Source organism: Puntigrus tetrazona, chromosome 16 (assembly GCF_018831695.1).
Source record: "Puntigrus tetrazona isolate hp1 chromosome 16, ASM1883169v1, whole genome shotgun sequence".
NCBI lineage: Eukaryota > Metazoa > Chordata > Actinopteri > Cypriniformes > Cyprinidae > Puntigrus > Puntigrus tetrazona.
In genome coordinates, this window is record NC_056714.1 from 9903744 (window position 1) to 9919768 (window position 16025).

At 35.8% G+C, this 16025-nt stretch overlaps 1 protein-coding gene across 1 annotated transcript; it reads right to left on the reverse strand.

Annotated features, from left to right (window-relative positions):
- Nucleotides 1–729: 729 nt before the first annotated feature.
- On the reverse strand, nt 730–10599 carry entpd3 (ectonucleoside triphosphate diphosphohydrolase 3). The gene is made up of 10 exons (XM_043261427.1): nt 10485–10599; nt 9415–9537; nt 8506–8623; nt 8002–8161; nt 7237–7396; nt 6681–6908; nt 5296–5568; nt 4423–4533; nt 4165–4302; nt 730–1438 (listed from the first exon to the last, which is right to left on the reverse strand). Exons 1-10 carry the CDS (start codon nt 10539–10541, stop codon nt 1247–1249), a joined length of 1560 nt encoding a protein of 519 aa, XP_043117362.1. The 5' UTR covers nt 10542–10599; the 3' UTR covers nt 730–1246.
- Between the last annotated feature and the right edge of the window lie 5426 nt (nt 10600–16025).

A 16025-nucleotide genomic window follows, 5' to 3' on the forward strand; every position in this document is an offset into this window, starting at 1 on the left:
AACGATCAAAAACAACAACGCCTTTAAAATCGGAAGATGCAGGATATGTGAACAACAATTTATGTTTGTTTTTGTTCGCAAAGTAGTCTGGCATTTGCTGAATTTTAAGTAATTCTGTAGTATTTTCAACAATAGAACACTTTGGATTTGAAAACCTTCATTTTTTTCCAATAATATTATACCTGAATTACATCTAATAAAATCAAAGGCGTGTCCATACTTGCTCTGTATACATTTGTTTGAAATATTTATTTGATTCACTACCTTCTGTCTTACTACAAAGAAAAATGTATTGCATTATCATTCCTGTCTCCTTTAAATAAATGTTGATCTTATGTTTGATATAAATACATTTTCAGATCTGTATAGAATATTTTTATTATAGCTTTTATATGTATTGCTGAGCCTGGATTTTGTTACCAGTAGAGTTTGGTTTCCTTTCTGTTGTTGACTTTTTTGAACTGAAATTATCTGGAAAATTGACCATTGTTCTCTTTATAGAGCTGTTTTACAGCATAATTTCATTTTGATTATACTATTGAAACATTGTTATCCTGTTTAGCACTGTAGCTGCTATGAAACTATCTGTATTGTATAAAGCACTATATCAATCAAAGAGATGACTTTACATGTCTATATAAAAAGCGTCCATAGAATTACTTTATTGGCCAAGATCATGTTGAAATAAATAATCACCAGTCCTCACTGCACTGTCATTAACAATCATGAGATTTATTTAGAGTACTATGACATATTTCATTCAAAGACAACGTGTGCTGGAAAGCACATGCAGAAATACACGCGTATGATACATAAGGGATGATGCAATTGAATGAGACAAACATTAGATACAATACACAATCAAAACATTGTCATGACCTAGTAGATACTCTTTATTGTATATATGCTAAATTATTTTCTATCTTTAGTGTTTTCATTCAAATCCACAGTACAAGACTTTGCTTCGGCATTCCTGAACTAAAAAGACCTGTACACCGCCTTTTTGTTGTTGGACAGAATGACATTCAATACAGGTTTTAAACACATTTAGTGTTATCATCAGGTGTCTTCTTTTTAACCTTAGCACCTCTGGACCTTCAAGACCTTCAGGATCTAAAATTAAATTCTTTCTTTAGCAGGTACATCTGCATTGACACACAAGCATCTTTCTTGGTTTGCAAAACCTCCCTAAGTGGGACACTAGTCCTACTCAGTGCAGTATAGACAAGAATTCAGTACAAAAACCTCAATAACAAAAGCGCACCAGTGCAATGACTAAGTACGTGAGGGTGATGATAGTCAGAGCAGAGAACAGCAGGAGGAGCCCAGTGAATAGGACGTTGTTTATGGGTAGCTTGATGATTTTTCCTTCGGCTGGGATCATGTTGGAAAGTGTAAGCATGTAGCCCAGGGACCAGGCTATACTGGTCTTATTTACCTGTAAAACGCAAAAAGACATATGAGGAGGTCCAGTTCACTTGAGCGTTTTGAAAGACAGAACTGATTCGCTGGAGGGGGAGAAAATATTATTGGCATTGGCATTTGACATTATAGTCATTCAGTGATACAGCACAGACTAGATAGGATGTGTGTTCCTTATAAAAATCAGACACTCAAATCAGAAATGCATTTACTGTGAAAGGGCATTTTTCTGGTTCACTATACACTGTGTAAAAAAATAGTTAATTGTGTGATTTCTTTATTTATTATTTTTAATTATTTTTAGTTTATTACCCATAGTTGTAGCATTGTGTATGTGCAACGTATGGTGTCCAGGCCAAATTCCCTTCACTGGCCCTTATCAGTCATGGCCTCCTAATAATCCCCACTAGGTTGGCTCTATCTATTTCTCTCCTCTCCATCTGAAGCTGGTGTTTAGTGAGTGTACTGGCACCATTGTCCTGTAGATGCTGCAAACTGGTGGTGGTTGAGGAATGATCCCCCCACATATTTGTAAAGCGTTTTTTGTAAAGTGCTACACAAATGCCTTAATTAAAACATTTCAATGATAAATGAATGAATGAATATGTATACAGTGGTGGTCAAAATTATTGTATAATTACACTTATCTGGTGGTAAGTGTAAGAGCAAGCGACCCTGAGATTGGTAACCCGGGGATGAAAGGAGCTGCTTGGTGGAGAATCTTTTATTTTGTATTCCCCCCTTCCCTGACCTCACGGGCACTGGCACCCAAAATCTTTAAAAACAGCAGTGTTCTCTATCTACACAGAGACTTGTGGTGGACAAACCAGTCCTGGTTTACACTCACTCGCCTCTCTTGCCAGTAAGCAGAATGGGGCAGATTGAGAGGACAAACCAACAGACTACCCACCGTCTACAGGGACGTAGGTAAGAGTTACACACACTCAGACTGGCTACAGTACTCCTGCGTGAGCCCTCGCTGCCCCATGTTGGTGTTCCGTTGGTGTCACTGGCTCTAGCTGATATGAGGTCAGGGTTTTGCAGCCCTTACTTCACAGTGTCCAAGAAAGTATGCGTTCCCCCCAGTGAGCCTTCTAGCACAGACACTGTGCAAGTTCAGAGAGGACGAAGAGCAGGTCCTGTTAGTGGTGCCCTATTGGCCAACCTGGACCTGGTTGCTAGAATTGATGCTGCTTGTGACAGCCCCTCTGAGGCATGTGCGTCCAGACCTCTGGAAATTTTATGTATGAATGGGACACGGAGGTTCTAGGTAGTTGACACAGACCAGATCTTTGTCTGTCATGGAGGCCAGCAGAATTGGAATGCCGTCTCCAAGTAGAGGATGGCCCACTGGATAGTGGATACTATCACCCTAGCTCACCAAGCATAGAGTGTGCCCTGCCCCCTTGCTGGGTTGTTGGGTTGCAAATCCACAGTACAAGAAGTGTGGCTTCCTCCTGGAAGTGGTCTCCTGGTGCCTCGCTGTCAGATATCTGTAGAGCTGTGGGCTGGGCAACCCCTAACACATTTTATAGGTTCAATAGCCTGTGTGTGGTGTCGGTATTCTCCTGTGTTCGTACCTCAAACAGGTAGAAGCACTGAGCACTGAGAAATCCTGCTGGGTTCATCTGTCCCCTCGGCAGCCAGACATGAAGGACTGATTGGAATCCTTGAGAACTGGTAGAAGGCTGGGGTCCATGTGTAGTGACATAAGAGGATCCCATATGTGTGATTCCGTGGTGTAGTCTTAGAACCCTTATTTCCCCATCAGGTATTCTGCCCTATTTATGAGGTTTATAATTACCTCCATTATTCCATATGTACCTAAGGGATGATTATATGATTAAAAATCTTCTGCAACGTTCCTGTTCCAAAGCAGAACAGGGTAAGTTCCCCAGTGTTATCCAGTCTAGATGAGTGGGTAGTACTTTGACAATAGTAAGCTGTCCTTTTGTGCCCAGGCCTACGGCAAAAAGAGTGGGAGTGGGAGGCTCCTACAAGACACTGGAAGGAGCAGCATCCATGGTGGTAGGGATCCCAATTCATCGGTCACCAACTTGACTCGTTGACTGAAAAGGAAGATCTCGTTTATGGGGCTGTGTCTCCTCAGCGAAAACCTGAATATAAGTTGCACCAGCTACTCATTTATACCCATGCTATGATCAGCTGCAGCTGGATGCAATCAGAGCATGCCAATGTGCATTTGCTCGAAGTAGATTAGTCTCTCGAAGCGAGATCCCAGTTCATCAGTCACCGATGTGACGTCTCTGTTCCATGTAACGCAGGGGTTTTGTTTTGCTTATTTTTTTTAGGTTTTTATTTTGATATTTTGCTTGTTTTATTTTCCTTTGCTTGTTTTATGCTCTTGTTATGTGTTCTTTGCCCCTCATGGGACAATGTCATGTGTTACTCTTGTCTGTGTGTCATGTTGTAATAGGTTGTCTTAGTCATGTAGTATAGAGTTTGTGTTTCTGTTCATTCCAAGTCAATTCTATTCAAGTCAAGTTTGTTCATATCAGGTTTGTGTCAGGTTTAATATTTCTTTGTTTTGAATTTGGAGATCATCAAATAAAAGCTGCACTTAGGTTTTTCATTCAGTGGAGTTTCTTTGTAATGAGATTAGTTATTTTGTAAAGCAATAAACATTAAAACAGATTTGGCCTCTGTCAGATTCCTGCTAGAAATTGTGAATGTTTGAAAAAACTTAATCTTGCTTAATCATACACTAAAGATGAAATGTACCTCCTTCTGAAAATTGAGATTTTTCCAGTTGAATGTGTTGAACTTGTACCCATCTGCAAGAATGCTGTGCACATAATTTGCAGAGTAACAGTAGGACTTCAGATGGATGTCTCTGATGTATGTGATGGATGTCTTGAGCTAAAGGGGGTCGAGGGTACATTAAAAGGTAGGTTTATTGGTTTTATACATCAATCAAATCTACACAAAAAAGTCTATATTTTACTGTCAGTCATGATTATGCAGTTGGTCAATACTTACAGTTTTCCAGTCATTTGAACAAAACGCTTGCATGTTCATGTTGAATGTTTCCATACTTTTGGAGCCATTCACTTTAAGAGCCCAAGCGGTCCAGTAGAAGCCTGCATAAGCCTAAGCAAAAAATGTATGACATTCGACATTAATGAGGTTCAACTATACCATAAAGGCACATTTTTTTATTTGAGAGCTGCATTGCATTATTGAGATCATACAAAGTTGCTGTATAGCACTACTCAAATGTTCTACTTTTACAGTGAAATATCCTTTTTGTCTCCTTTTGCATTCTACGCAGAAAATAAAAGCATATCAAAGTTTTGGGTAAACAATTTCAGTAACACTTTACTTTGAAAGACCAGATCTCACTTGCTTATCAGCATGCATATCAGTAGTATATTGGCTGTTTATTAGCACATATTATGCCTTATTCTGTTAATAAGCAGCTAAAGTTTATTGAACTCTTAGTTTGTACATATGTACTCCCTTATCTAAAGCTTTCACGATTAGTGGTTTCGAGCGAAGGAGTTCTCGAGATGTAAATAAACTTAAATAGATTTAATCCAAAATGGGCAAAATAATAATAAATACAGGCAGGCAGAACAAAAACCACAAATAGACCTCGGGAACAAAAACCATGTCTGGACATCGAGTAAAGACATTGCCGATCGGACAACCGGAATACAAAGACACAGGACTTAAATACACAAGGAAATTGACCGAATTAACAAGGAGCAGCTGAAGACAATTAAACAATTAAACACGAAGGGAAGGTAGGGCACAGATAGCACGTGGCACAAGACAAAAAACAATTAAAAAAAGCATTACCACTGTTTCTGCTACGGTATGTAGCTTATATTAACTAAGAGAAATGCCTACCATGAAGTCTCCACTGACTGGTGGTTGATAAACCCCATCAAAAGAACAGTTTTCAGCTCCCTGGCAGGATGTTAGGTTAAAGATACTCCTGACCAAAATTTTGCACTGTTCAGGCTTACTCTGTCCAAAGAAAGTAATATTTCTCTTCAGGTCATACTTAGTTGGAAGATCATTCTTTGTACATTCACTGCCAAAAACCTCCTCAGCAGCCATGGAGATATTATAGCCAGAGGGATAACAGGGGTGCTTCAGATTAGTCCAGTCGGTGGATTTCTGAGAGAGAGAGAGAGAGAGAGAGAGAGAGAGAGAGAGAGAGAGAGAGAGAGAGAGAGAGAGAGAGAGAAAGAGGGAGAGAGAAAGGGAAAGGGAAAGAGACAGAGCAAGTATGATAATGCATGTTGCAGAGATTTTGGCTAACTACTGTTCAACTTCCTTGGGTAACATTTATGTATAATGCATTATAAAAGGTTAAGCAAGGGTATAATGCATTATAATTATTCATAATGTGCTTTATACCTCATAAATAATCACAACAGATTTAAAATATATAGTGTAACAATGAATTGATAACTGCTATAATGTATTAACTGTGTTTACAGTTATTCTTGAGATTGTACAATACGTTATAACGTGAATTAAAATGCATAATTAATGTATTAAAGCTAATTTTATAATGCATTATACATGAAGGCTTTAAGTAGAGTGTTAACTTTTTGTAATGCTAATAGTAAATTGGTCATTAAAAATATTGGAGTGAAAATCTTGTTCAAAGCTCTTCCCACCATTATTTAGCTTAGCTGGACAAAATAATCCTATTAATCGAATGGGCTGGCACATCGACCATGACATGTAAAGCTCATATTGTCCGTGCTCGAAACTGTGGCTCATGCTCAAATTCTCTTCTTGGACTTTTGATTACTGATCACTATTTCAATATGGTTAGGGAAAGATAAGGTCCCATTAAGGAAGCATACATTTATATTTGTATCATATACACAGGATTTGTTTTTATTACAGAACACTAATTAAACAATGTATTACACTATTTAACACTATTTAATAAACTGGAAAACATTACAACCACTGTGCCTGATGGCAGTGCATTATTTACATGACATTGTTTGGGGAAAATGTTAAGCATAAGCTACAGGTTAAATGCATCAGTAATGGTTTCCTTATGAAAGGTTTTTGGAAAATTTTACAGATCAGTGTCTTGATGTGTGTACTGAAGGTAGTGTCTAGCATGAAGAACTCATATGCAATCTAAAAGAAAAATCCTATGTGAATCTAATGTGTTTTAAATTACAGAATCCTAAATAAAACTTTTATATTTTATTGAACAAGCACTGATTCATATTCATTTGACAATAACAAGTGTACTCTACCTTTGCAATACTGGCCAAAACTCTCTTCTCAGCTTCATTTTTCCCATAGCACAGGAAACTGTGAGTATAGATGTTGTATTCATAGCCATAGAGTGAAACCTTAATGATATCTTCACCTTTGTCGTCATCAGAAGTGGCAAAGGCAATCTGGGTGGAGGCTCCACCCAAATCCAATGAGCCAACTGTCTCAGCCCCGTGAGGATGCACCCAGGCATTCCAGAGATTTTTCTATAAAACAGACTAAAGTTTAACATTTTAGAAGTTCAATAAAGCTCCGTTTTCTCTACTTTTTGCTCAGATTCAGTTTTTTGTCATAAAACAGACAGACTAAAGTACTGCAGCTAATGTATCCTGTACTTTTAAGATAACAGTATTCTCTTCTAAATGTGAGAATCTTGAATCAAAAGTGTTGAAAATTTGTGTTGTTTAAATACATTTTAGATGAAACTTCAACTAAACACATCCAGAGGTTTTGGTTAGATCCAAATAACAAAATTAATTAAAAAAAAAAGAATCAAAAGATCCCCCTGCAGAGTAAATCTACCCATGAACTGACCTCTAGGAAGTTTCCCTTCAGGTAATTGACAGTGATCCAGCCATAAAGGCCTTCTTCCTGTCCAGAGATAATGGAAGCGTTTTGAAAATTGAAAGGGAGAGAGCTAAGGTACTTCTTCATGTCTTTCAGAATAGCGTTGGAAGTCTCTTCATCTTTCATACTGTCCAAAAAAAAAAAAAGATGTCATGCATCATGTCAGTGTCAGGTTAACTTTGTGTCAAATACATATTTACATATTTTATTTGTTGATTAATTTAAAATCGATTGTTATTTGAGAAATATCTCATAATTTGAACACTTTGGACCTCATTTTAACTCTCTGAGCATCTACACAGAAAAAGGCTCAACTGGTACATATAGCAATAGAGCTATGCGATCTCATGAATATGTGTATAACTAGTAAACACTTAAAAAAAAACTGGTGGTATAGATACCAAAAAATACTAAATTTGGTGTGTTTTTGCTAGGCAATGTGTAGGATTAGCGTTGGGACGTAAGTGATATTTCATATGTATGTGAAAACTGCATATGATATGCACACCAACAAATGTTGATGATATACACACAAAAATGTTGTATTACATGCACACCAAACTCATGCATATTATATATATACACGCCAAAGTCCATTTTTGCGTATCAGGAGTTTTCGTTTTTATTCGGCGTGCGAATTTATACACATTATCACGAGACTGCAAAAGAGCTAAGAACACTGAAAATATTACCAAAAAAAGGAATGTTTAAATCATTTTAAATCATTCTTACTGTAGAAGCCTCATCCCTGCTGTTGCCCCTAAGAAGACTGGGGTCGAGTTGTGCCGATAGGAAGGAATGGCCTCGGTTATTTTTGCTATGCAATCCTTTAAACTTTTCCATGTTTTTTTGTCCTGATCCCCATTTTTACCAAGATCCGAGATTCCAGGGCCTTGAAAAGACGTTTATTATTACATCACTTTCTTTAATATGTAATCATTTTTAAGTTATTATTATTGCATCACTGCAAGTTAAAAGATATAATAATTTTAAATAAGTTAAAAGAGAAATAAAGTTTGTATCATTTGCTAAATAGCATTGAGAAAGTCAAGATCTCGACATACAGCAAAACTTGCTTTTCGCAATCTTATGAACTTTAACATCATGGGTCACCCAACTTGGGCAGAATTCACGAAAAGTTTCATTAATATATCCGAGCTGTTCGCTGTTAAGAATAAGCTATAACCTTTATAACCTTTATAAACCTTCCCAGGTTTAAGATCGGTTGATTTGTACCTTCAACTTGACACTTTGTGGTCTCACTCACGACCCCAGTGTTGTTTTCTTTCTCAGCAGGCCACTCATAGAGATACACAGTGGTCCTGGAGGAGCCTGCATCCAAAACAATACCATACTGGAGAGAAAGAGAGAAACAGCAGCAGAAGTGAAGAAAGACATTGTTGCAGCCAGCATGCCACCACCAAATATTCAATGTGGCAAAGCCATAAAGAGCTTATTCATTTGCACTCTTCGCAAAATGCATTGGTGAATAGCAATTTTCAATGGTCTAAATCATGACTGAGTGAAGCATTCAAGAACAGACATGTCTGATAGCCTGAAGCTCTTTTGGAAGAAACTTTCAATAGGCACATTCTTCCGTTGGGAAAATATTCAATAATCGACTTTATGAGTCGTCAAAAGGATCATCTATTTTAAGAATATGGATGCAGCATTGTATGGAATTAAATAACTCAGTCAATAGTGATTGTCCATTGAAAGTTGTTTTTGAGTGAAGACAAATACATAAATAAAAAAAAAAGCATTTGCTTTCACTAAAACTAAAAGAAGCATTGAAAAAACATAATCCGTAAATCATATCAATAAAAATCTTTCACCACACTTTAAACGCCATTCATCTGAAAGAATAGTGTTCCATATGTGTATAGAAATGTAGTAAAAAAATATTTCATTGAGCTGATACAATACATACAAAAACAAATGTTCTTTTTCTTAAATAATTAAAAGGAAAACCCATATATTCTATATTATTAAACAAAAAAAATTATATATTATTAAATAAGGAAAAGCAATTTTTGAACATGTGACTCCTAAGCACCAATTATACTTTTATGCCTCATATTTTGAGGTTAAAAATCCGTTTAATAGCCTCCCACTTGCATCATGCATGTTCAAATAAATTTTTACCTTTAATCCACGGGATATATATGTCTTCTTATGAGTTTGAACAACTGCTATAGATATGATGACCGCTATGCTGGCCAGCATAAAGGCGGCGGCCAAAGCTATAGCCACTTTTGCCATCCTCACCTACAGACAAGAAGATGAATATATCAAATTTCCAGCTCGATTCTCACGCGACTGTTAACTGAACACTCTTTATAACAGAAGATCAAATGTTCTACATGAAAACACTTTCAACTCGTGTGAACAATTACTGTAGAAAACCATGTAGCCACGCTTTGAATCTAGCCATCAAGCAATCGCTGCTTGTTCCGCATGCACATGAACAGTTAAAATGTGCGTTTTTAAAATGTTTGAGGAGCGCTTCAAAATTTAAGTTAACTCGATCCGACCTTGTAGTCACGATGCTTCATTTGAGATATTATGTGATAAAGCTTCTGTTTTTAAGTCACGAGCATTTTACGGTAAATAAGAGGGTCTAGAAATGTTACTTTCTAAACAAATTCCTCAACTAATCTTTGAGAAAAAGTGCAAGTACAGACATATCTGCTTTTGTCATGTTGTGAGATTCGGTGAACTCTTCCACACACTGTCAAGCCCACAGGCGCTCTGTCAATCATATGTTTATAAAAATGGTCTGGAGCGCACTCAGTACTCTTATCATCCCGGAGCCTCTTACCCTAACTCATATTATGGTTTCAGTTTCTAATATGATCAAAGAAAGTGGTAAGCATACAGTATTAACATCATTCTAATGCTGCTTCTCTGCTGTCATCCAAAACATCTTAACATGCAGTTGTTTATTTACATTATATATTATATACGCATATATTTCTTTTGAGATGCAAGACCACGAATTGCTTGTTTGTAGAAATATAACAGATTATATAGCAGATTTTAGAGACATGATGCCAATCAATAAAAGAGTACGACAAAATCAATAAAATCCCTTCATTTATCTAAACACACATTTATACATGATCTGATGATAGAATGAATATCAAATACAAAAGCTATACATTTCTGTAACAACCATGTCATTATTAATAGAGTAATAACAGGTCTTTGCTTACCCCTCTGCGTGAGGCTGTTGTAAGGTGGTCTGAAGATTGTGACTCTTTATTGATCATTCTGTCCAGACGTGCAAGACTGTGAATGTGTAACTGTGTTTGGATGTGTGTGTGAGAGTGTGTGCATATGTTTGTGTGTGAAAAAGCATGCCGAGGAGATAGAATGGGAGGAGTTTTCTGTCACTCCCAGTAAGCAGGACCTCACTATTAAAGTTCATCAGAAACTGAACCATTCAGACGGATGCTAATAAGGAAAAGAGAATAAGCGCTTGTTAATATTTCTGAACATAATGTTCTTGAAGATAATATTACAAGCTCATATTTAGCTATTTATACATCATCTATGGGGATGATTTTTTAAAAATTCATTTTTCATACATGAATTCGTTCAATTACTGCTTTGAAAAAAAAATCAATTGTTTAAAATATGTAAATGTAATTACAATTCTTACAATGCTGTGCAGACACAGAACGACATTTGATTCCTTTCTGGATTTGTGCGGCTACATGCATTATTAGTTATGAACATGGCAGTTCCCACTGAAGAAAAAAATAGACTTCAGTTTATTTGTAAAACATATTTCATTCAAAAATGTTAAACTACAAAATAACGACTCTATATTAGTGGAGAACATGACATATTAAGACTGTTTGCATTGACATGAGTATTGATGTTTGAGAGGCAAAATCTTTTCATAATTCTCTTTCTGCTGGCTGTGCATTAGGTGTTTTAAAGGCTTGTAATATTATTTGAAAATGCCTCTTTTAATGGCTTATTTTGTTTGCTTGGTCAGCTGAATATGTTTATGCTTGATCCTAATGGGGCACTTTACAGCAACCTGAGAATGAACGAAAGAGCTGTGTGGTGATCAGAGCTCACAAAAGATCACTTTATTGGAAAGTCACAGACCGCATGGGACATACTGACACTGACATTTACATTAACTCTCTGCTAGAACAGGATCCATTTACACAACAGGGCCACACTTTACAGTGCGGTTTGGGTGAGGTATTAATCCTTCAGGGAAGATCTTTTCAAAGTGGAATCCTCATTGACTAACAGAATTTGTAATGTAAACTGAAGGGGAAAACATTCTGGGAACTGCTGGGGAAAAAGTTCTGAAAGCTTTTCAGTCAATTGACCCTCTATCCATCCATCCATCCATCCATCCATCCATCCATCCATCCATCCATCCATCCATCCATACAACCATCCATCCATCCATCCATCCTTGAGCTCAGGCTTGAGCTCAGAGTTCAACCTCCTCAATGTGGGGAGGGAGAAAAACAGAAATAGAGGTGGAGGGATGCCGGAAGAACTGACGCTGGGGCAGGCCTGAATGATTAGGATCGATCTATCTATCTATCTATCTATCTATCTATCTATCTATCTATCTATCTATCTATCTATCTATCTATCTATCTGTCTGTCTGTCTGTCTGTCTGTCTGTCTGTCTATCTATCTATCTATCTAAAACAAAGTTTGTAGTTAAGTTAGCAATTGCTGCTATTCCAGCAGTTTATATTCGACTTGCAATTCAAGCATCATTTTAGCAAATTTTAAACTTTAAATTCTGAAACTGAACTGGAATTTAATGTCAATTCTGAATCAAACCACTAATACCCTAACACTGTAAAACCAAAGCAGTCCCAAAACGGTTACAGCATCATTCACTGTAATAGTTACAGTAATTAATTAATTCTACTTTTTTTATTCCACTTGAATATTATATAGAAATCTGCGTGAGAAGTTAAATGGGTGACTGTTAAAGCATGAAATAGCCTGAATCAGCATGGAAATTCCGGAAACTGGTTGACTTTGTTGACGTGACTTGCCGCCATTGTTAAAGCATTTTACTTTAAATGAAATTCCAGCATATGAGCTAGATGATGTCTTAGCTCGCGGTAATTGTATTACACCATTTACACCGGAGGGCCCGCTGTAAAATTACTTCTGTTAAATATTTTTATGAATTACTATTATCACTTGACCAAGCTCAGGAAAAGTAAAAATAATCACACAAAGATAATCCTGGATTATTATTATTCTTATGTTTTATTTGTTCTAATGAAAAAAATAATAATTTGCAGCTCTCTACAAAGTGCTGGACATCCTCGCCACTCCGACGCCTCTCGCATCTAGCCAAAGCCGCTAAAGCCTGGGAAGATGAATCATACCTTAACACTGACTGGAGATGAAGACAGCCAAACTGAATTAGATAGTTCTCTTCGTCATAGGGTGTGCTGAATACATGTATTTTTAGCTGCTGGAAGTGTGATTTGACACTCCATTAGCCGCAAGAAGCCGGAAAGTCAGTACTTCACAATTTGATTAGGACGGAGAAGGGAGGGAAAACAGGCATATTAAAGCCTTTCTCACTATGCTATAACATGGTTTGGAGTCCTTGGGTTCATTTCCACGCACACAGGCATTGCGCCTATAAATACTCTTGCTTGTCAATGGTGTTTAATATCAAAAATGTGATTCACGGTGATGCTGACACGAATGATTGCAGTTTATTGTGTGGCTGTTTGTAAACTAATGACAGGAGCCACTTCACACCTTTTTCTGAACCCAATGTGCTTAGTTTCAATAAAAAAGGATATACTCAATTTGTTAACATTATATAATGTATTATGTGTCATTAATTACAAATGAACAGCTATTTTTTTATGAATTGATATTTATAAGCTAAAGTTACTTTAGAAATATTTCACGGCTGATTAGAAAACAATATTAATTTATACAATTTTGATTGTTTAAAATGTGTTATAGGCTATATGTGGCAATTAACATTTACCAAGATTATTAAATGTTTTTAAAGTGTTGTTTGTTGTGATGTTTGTGTGAACATATGTATTTACTTTATATGAATTTTTTTTGTTTACATATATATACTGGGTTTTATGATGTAATTTTGAATGCTTTTAATATGCTCACCACCTTACAAAATAATTTAGCATTTCCATTTGTGTATAATAAGCTTGTATAACAAAATGTATAATAAGCATGGTAGCAGACAGAAGAAAGACGAAAGGTGTTCCCCTAATTCTGTTAACATATCATACAACCACAGAATAATCTAATAGCATCTGATTCAATTCAATTCGCTGTGAAACTTAAAACTGTCTTATCACATTAGCGCCCATATTTAGATAGGGAGTTAATGCAAAGTTTAAGTGTGAATAGATATGAACGATTAACTCATTCATCATAACATCCCTAAAGATTATAAATGAAATTTTATTACTTTGGTCATTTGTATCGCTTAGGCATCTACACAACAATTATTCTTTATCTTTGTAACAGTTAATTATCAAAGGCATTAAAAGGAATATTTCACCCAAAAATTTTAATTCTGTCATCATTACTCTCCCTCAAGTAGTTCCAAACCTGTAGGAATTTCTTTGTTCTGTCAAACACAAACGGATATATATATATATATATATATATATATATATATATATATATATATATATATATATATATATATATATATATATATATATATATATATATATATATATATATATATATATATATATATATATATATATATATATATATATATATATATATTTTTAATTTGATGACAAACAGGCAGTTTTGGGTCATCATTGAAAATATCTTCCTTTGTGTTTGGCTAGCTATATCCCTCAGAGATGATGGATTCCTATATGTATACTGTAATATGCTGTGCATACTGTAAATAAAATATATATTTTATATATATTCGATATCTGTATCAGTTATTCTGTTTGCACACCAGAATGCATTAATGCTTCCATTAGACATCTTAAGTGGAGGAGGCTGAGATGTGTGATTCCTCAAAGCAATTAGACGAGCAAGCTCCTTGGGTTTACAGCTGACAGACACTTCCCCCAGAGAGGACGTGTCTGCTGTGGATGTCCTTTTAACATCCACAGCGGTTAATCAAATAGCACAAATTCAGGAAGAGGGAATAGTGTTGACAAAACTGCACACAAATCATTCCTCCCTTAGGTCTTAAGAATTGTTATGTCATGTCTGTGGTGTATCTTTATTACCCAGAATGCATTTCCTCAAACTCTTTAACAGTTGAGGACTGAAAGAGTCCAGGTCTGCTGGGACGGTTGTATATTTGCTTAAGGCATTTAGTTGAGTGCCAAACAATATCCTGTCACATTCTGCAGATATAATGTAAAAGGACCAGACACTTAAACAAATATGCCAGTGGAACGTATTCTACTTATTTTCAGACACTATATTTACGATGGAATGATCAAAAGAATGAATTTCATGTCCTTTAAACAGACTTCCCATCTGCTTGTGATTACTGTATCCATATTTCAAATGTGACATCACAATTGGACACTTGTTCTTTTTTGAATGGAATATGAATAGTTTCTTTCTTGAGACCATCAAAGTCATTAAGTAGATTTTAATATGCCATTTGCACAATTGAACATCTGTGTGTAATGTGTGTGATTCCCTATAATCATCTGCCAGGCAGTCTGTCTGGCCACACAGCTTTGGAAAGTGTTGCATGCAACTATCATGATATGCTTATTTGGTGTGTTACATGGAAGATAATGATAATCCTATTCAGTTACCAGTTCCTCATATCTTTAACATGTATCCTGTATTGTGATCCAACCCATTAAACTCAAATGCAAAATTAGACATCATTTACTAACACTTTAGACGTTCTTCTAACAGTTCCAGTTTCTGGTCCCATTTTATATATCGTGTCCCTAATACCTGTGAACTTACATAGTAACTAGATGTGTACATAGTATGTAACCAGTGTAAATACACATTGCACATTGGTACATAGTATCTACAGCTGTAACTACACACATGTAACAACCCTCAGAATGGTACATGTAAGTACAAGTGTGTAACAGGACATTGGTGACAATACTTTTTTCAATTCACTAACCACCTGGGTAACACTTCATTTTAAGGTGTCAAAATACAGAGCAATTAGCAGATTAAGTACATATGAGTAGCTGGTGTGCTTATGTGAAATAATTGTATTTATCATGTAACTAAGATATGGAACAGCCTGAAATTATAATTTTTAATTATGTAGATGTAACAGGCAGCTACTGTAACATATATGTTACAGACCGAGTCTGTTACACAGCTACTTACACTTAAGTATAATCTTCACTTTCACTTCAAATTCACTTTATTTTAAGCTGTGAAATATTCAGCAATTTTAACATAATTATAAAGGTATTACATGTATTTAAACTGTGTACTAATGAGTTAAATTAAACTAAGGTGCAGCTAGATAAGGTGTAAAGTATATATACACATGAAGTACACTTAAGTACAATCTTGACAAACTTCATTTTAGATTATTTCTATGTACTTGAATTTATAATTATGTTGTATAAAGTCTGTAACACATATGTGACAAACTTTTGGCTACATAAGTAGCTGTGTAACAGACTGTGTTACAAATGTGTAACAGTAGCGGCCTTATTACATATACATAATTACAAACTGTACAAATTGCATAGGTTATGGACATAATATTCTGTATTATGGACACC

What these genes read in the sequence shown, in the direction of transcription:
- entpd3 (XM_043261427.1), bottom strand. Translation starts at nt 10,541, where the DNA reads ATGATCAATAAAGAGTCACAATCTTCAGACCACCTTACAACAGCCTCA. An exon ending in CACAAAGTGTCAAGTTGAAG is followed by an intron (nt 8,162 to 8,505) that starts GTACAAATCAAC and finishes CGTCTTTTCAAG; the next exon opens with GCCCTGGAATCTCGGATCTT. An exon ending in GTTCAAATGACTGGAAAACT is followed by an intron (nt 4,303 to 4,422) that starts GTAAGTATTGAC and finishes GACCCCCTTTAG; the next exon opens with CTCAAGACATCCATCACATA.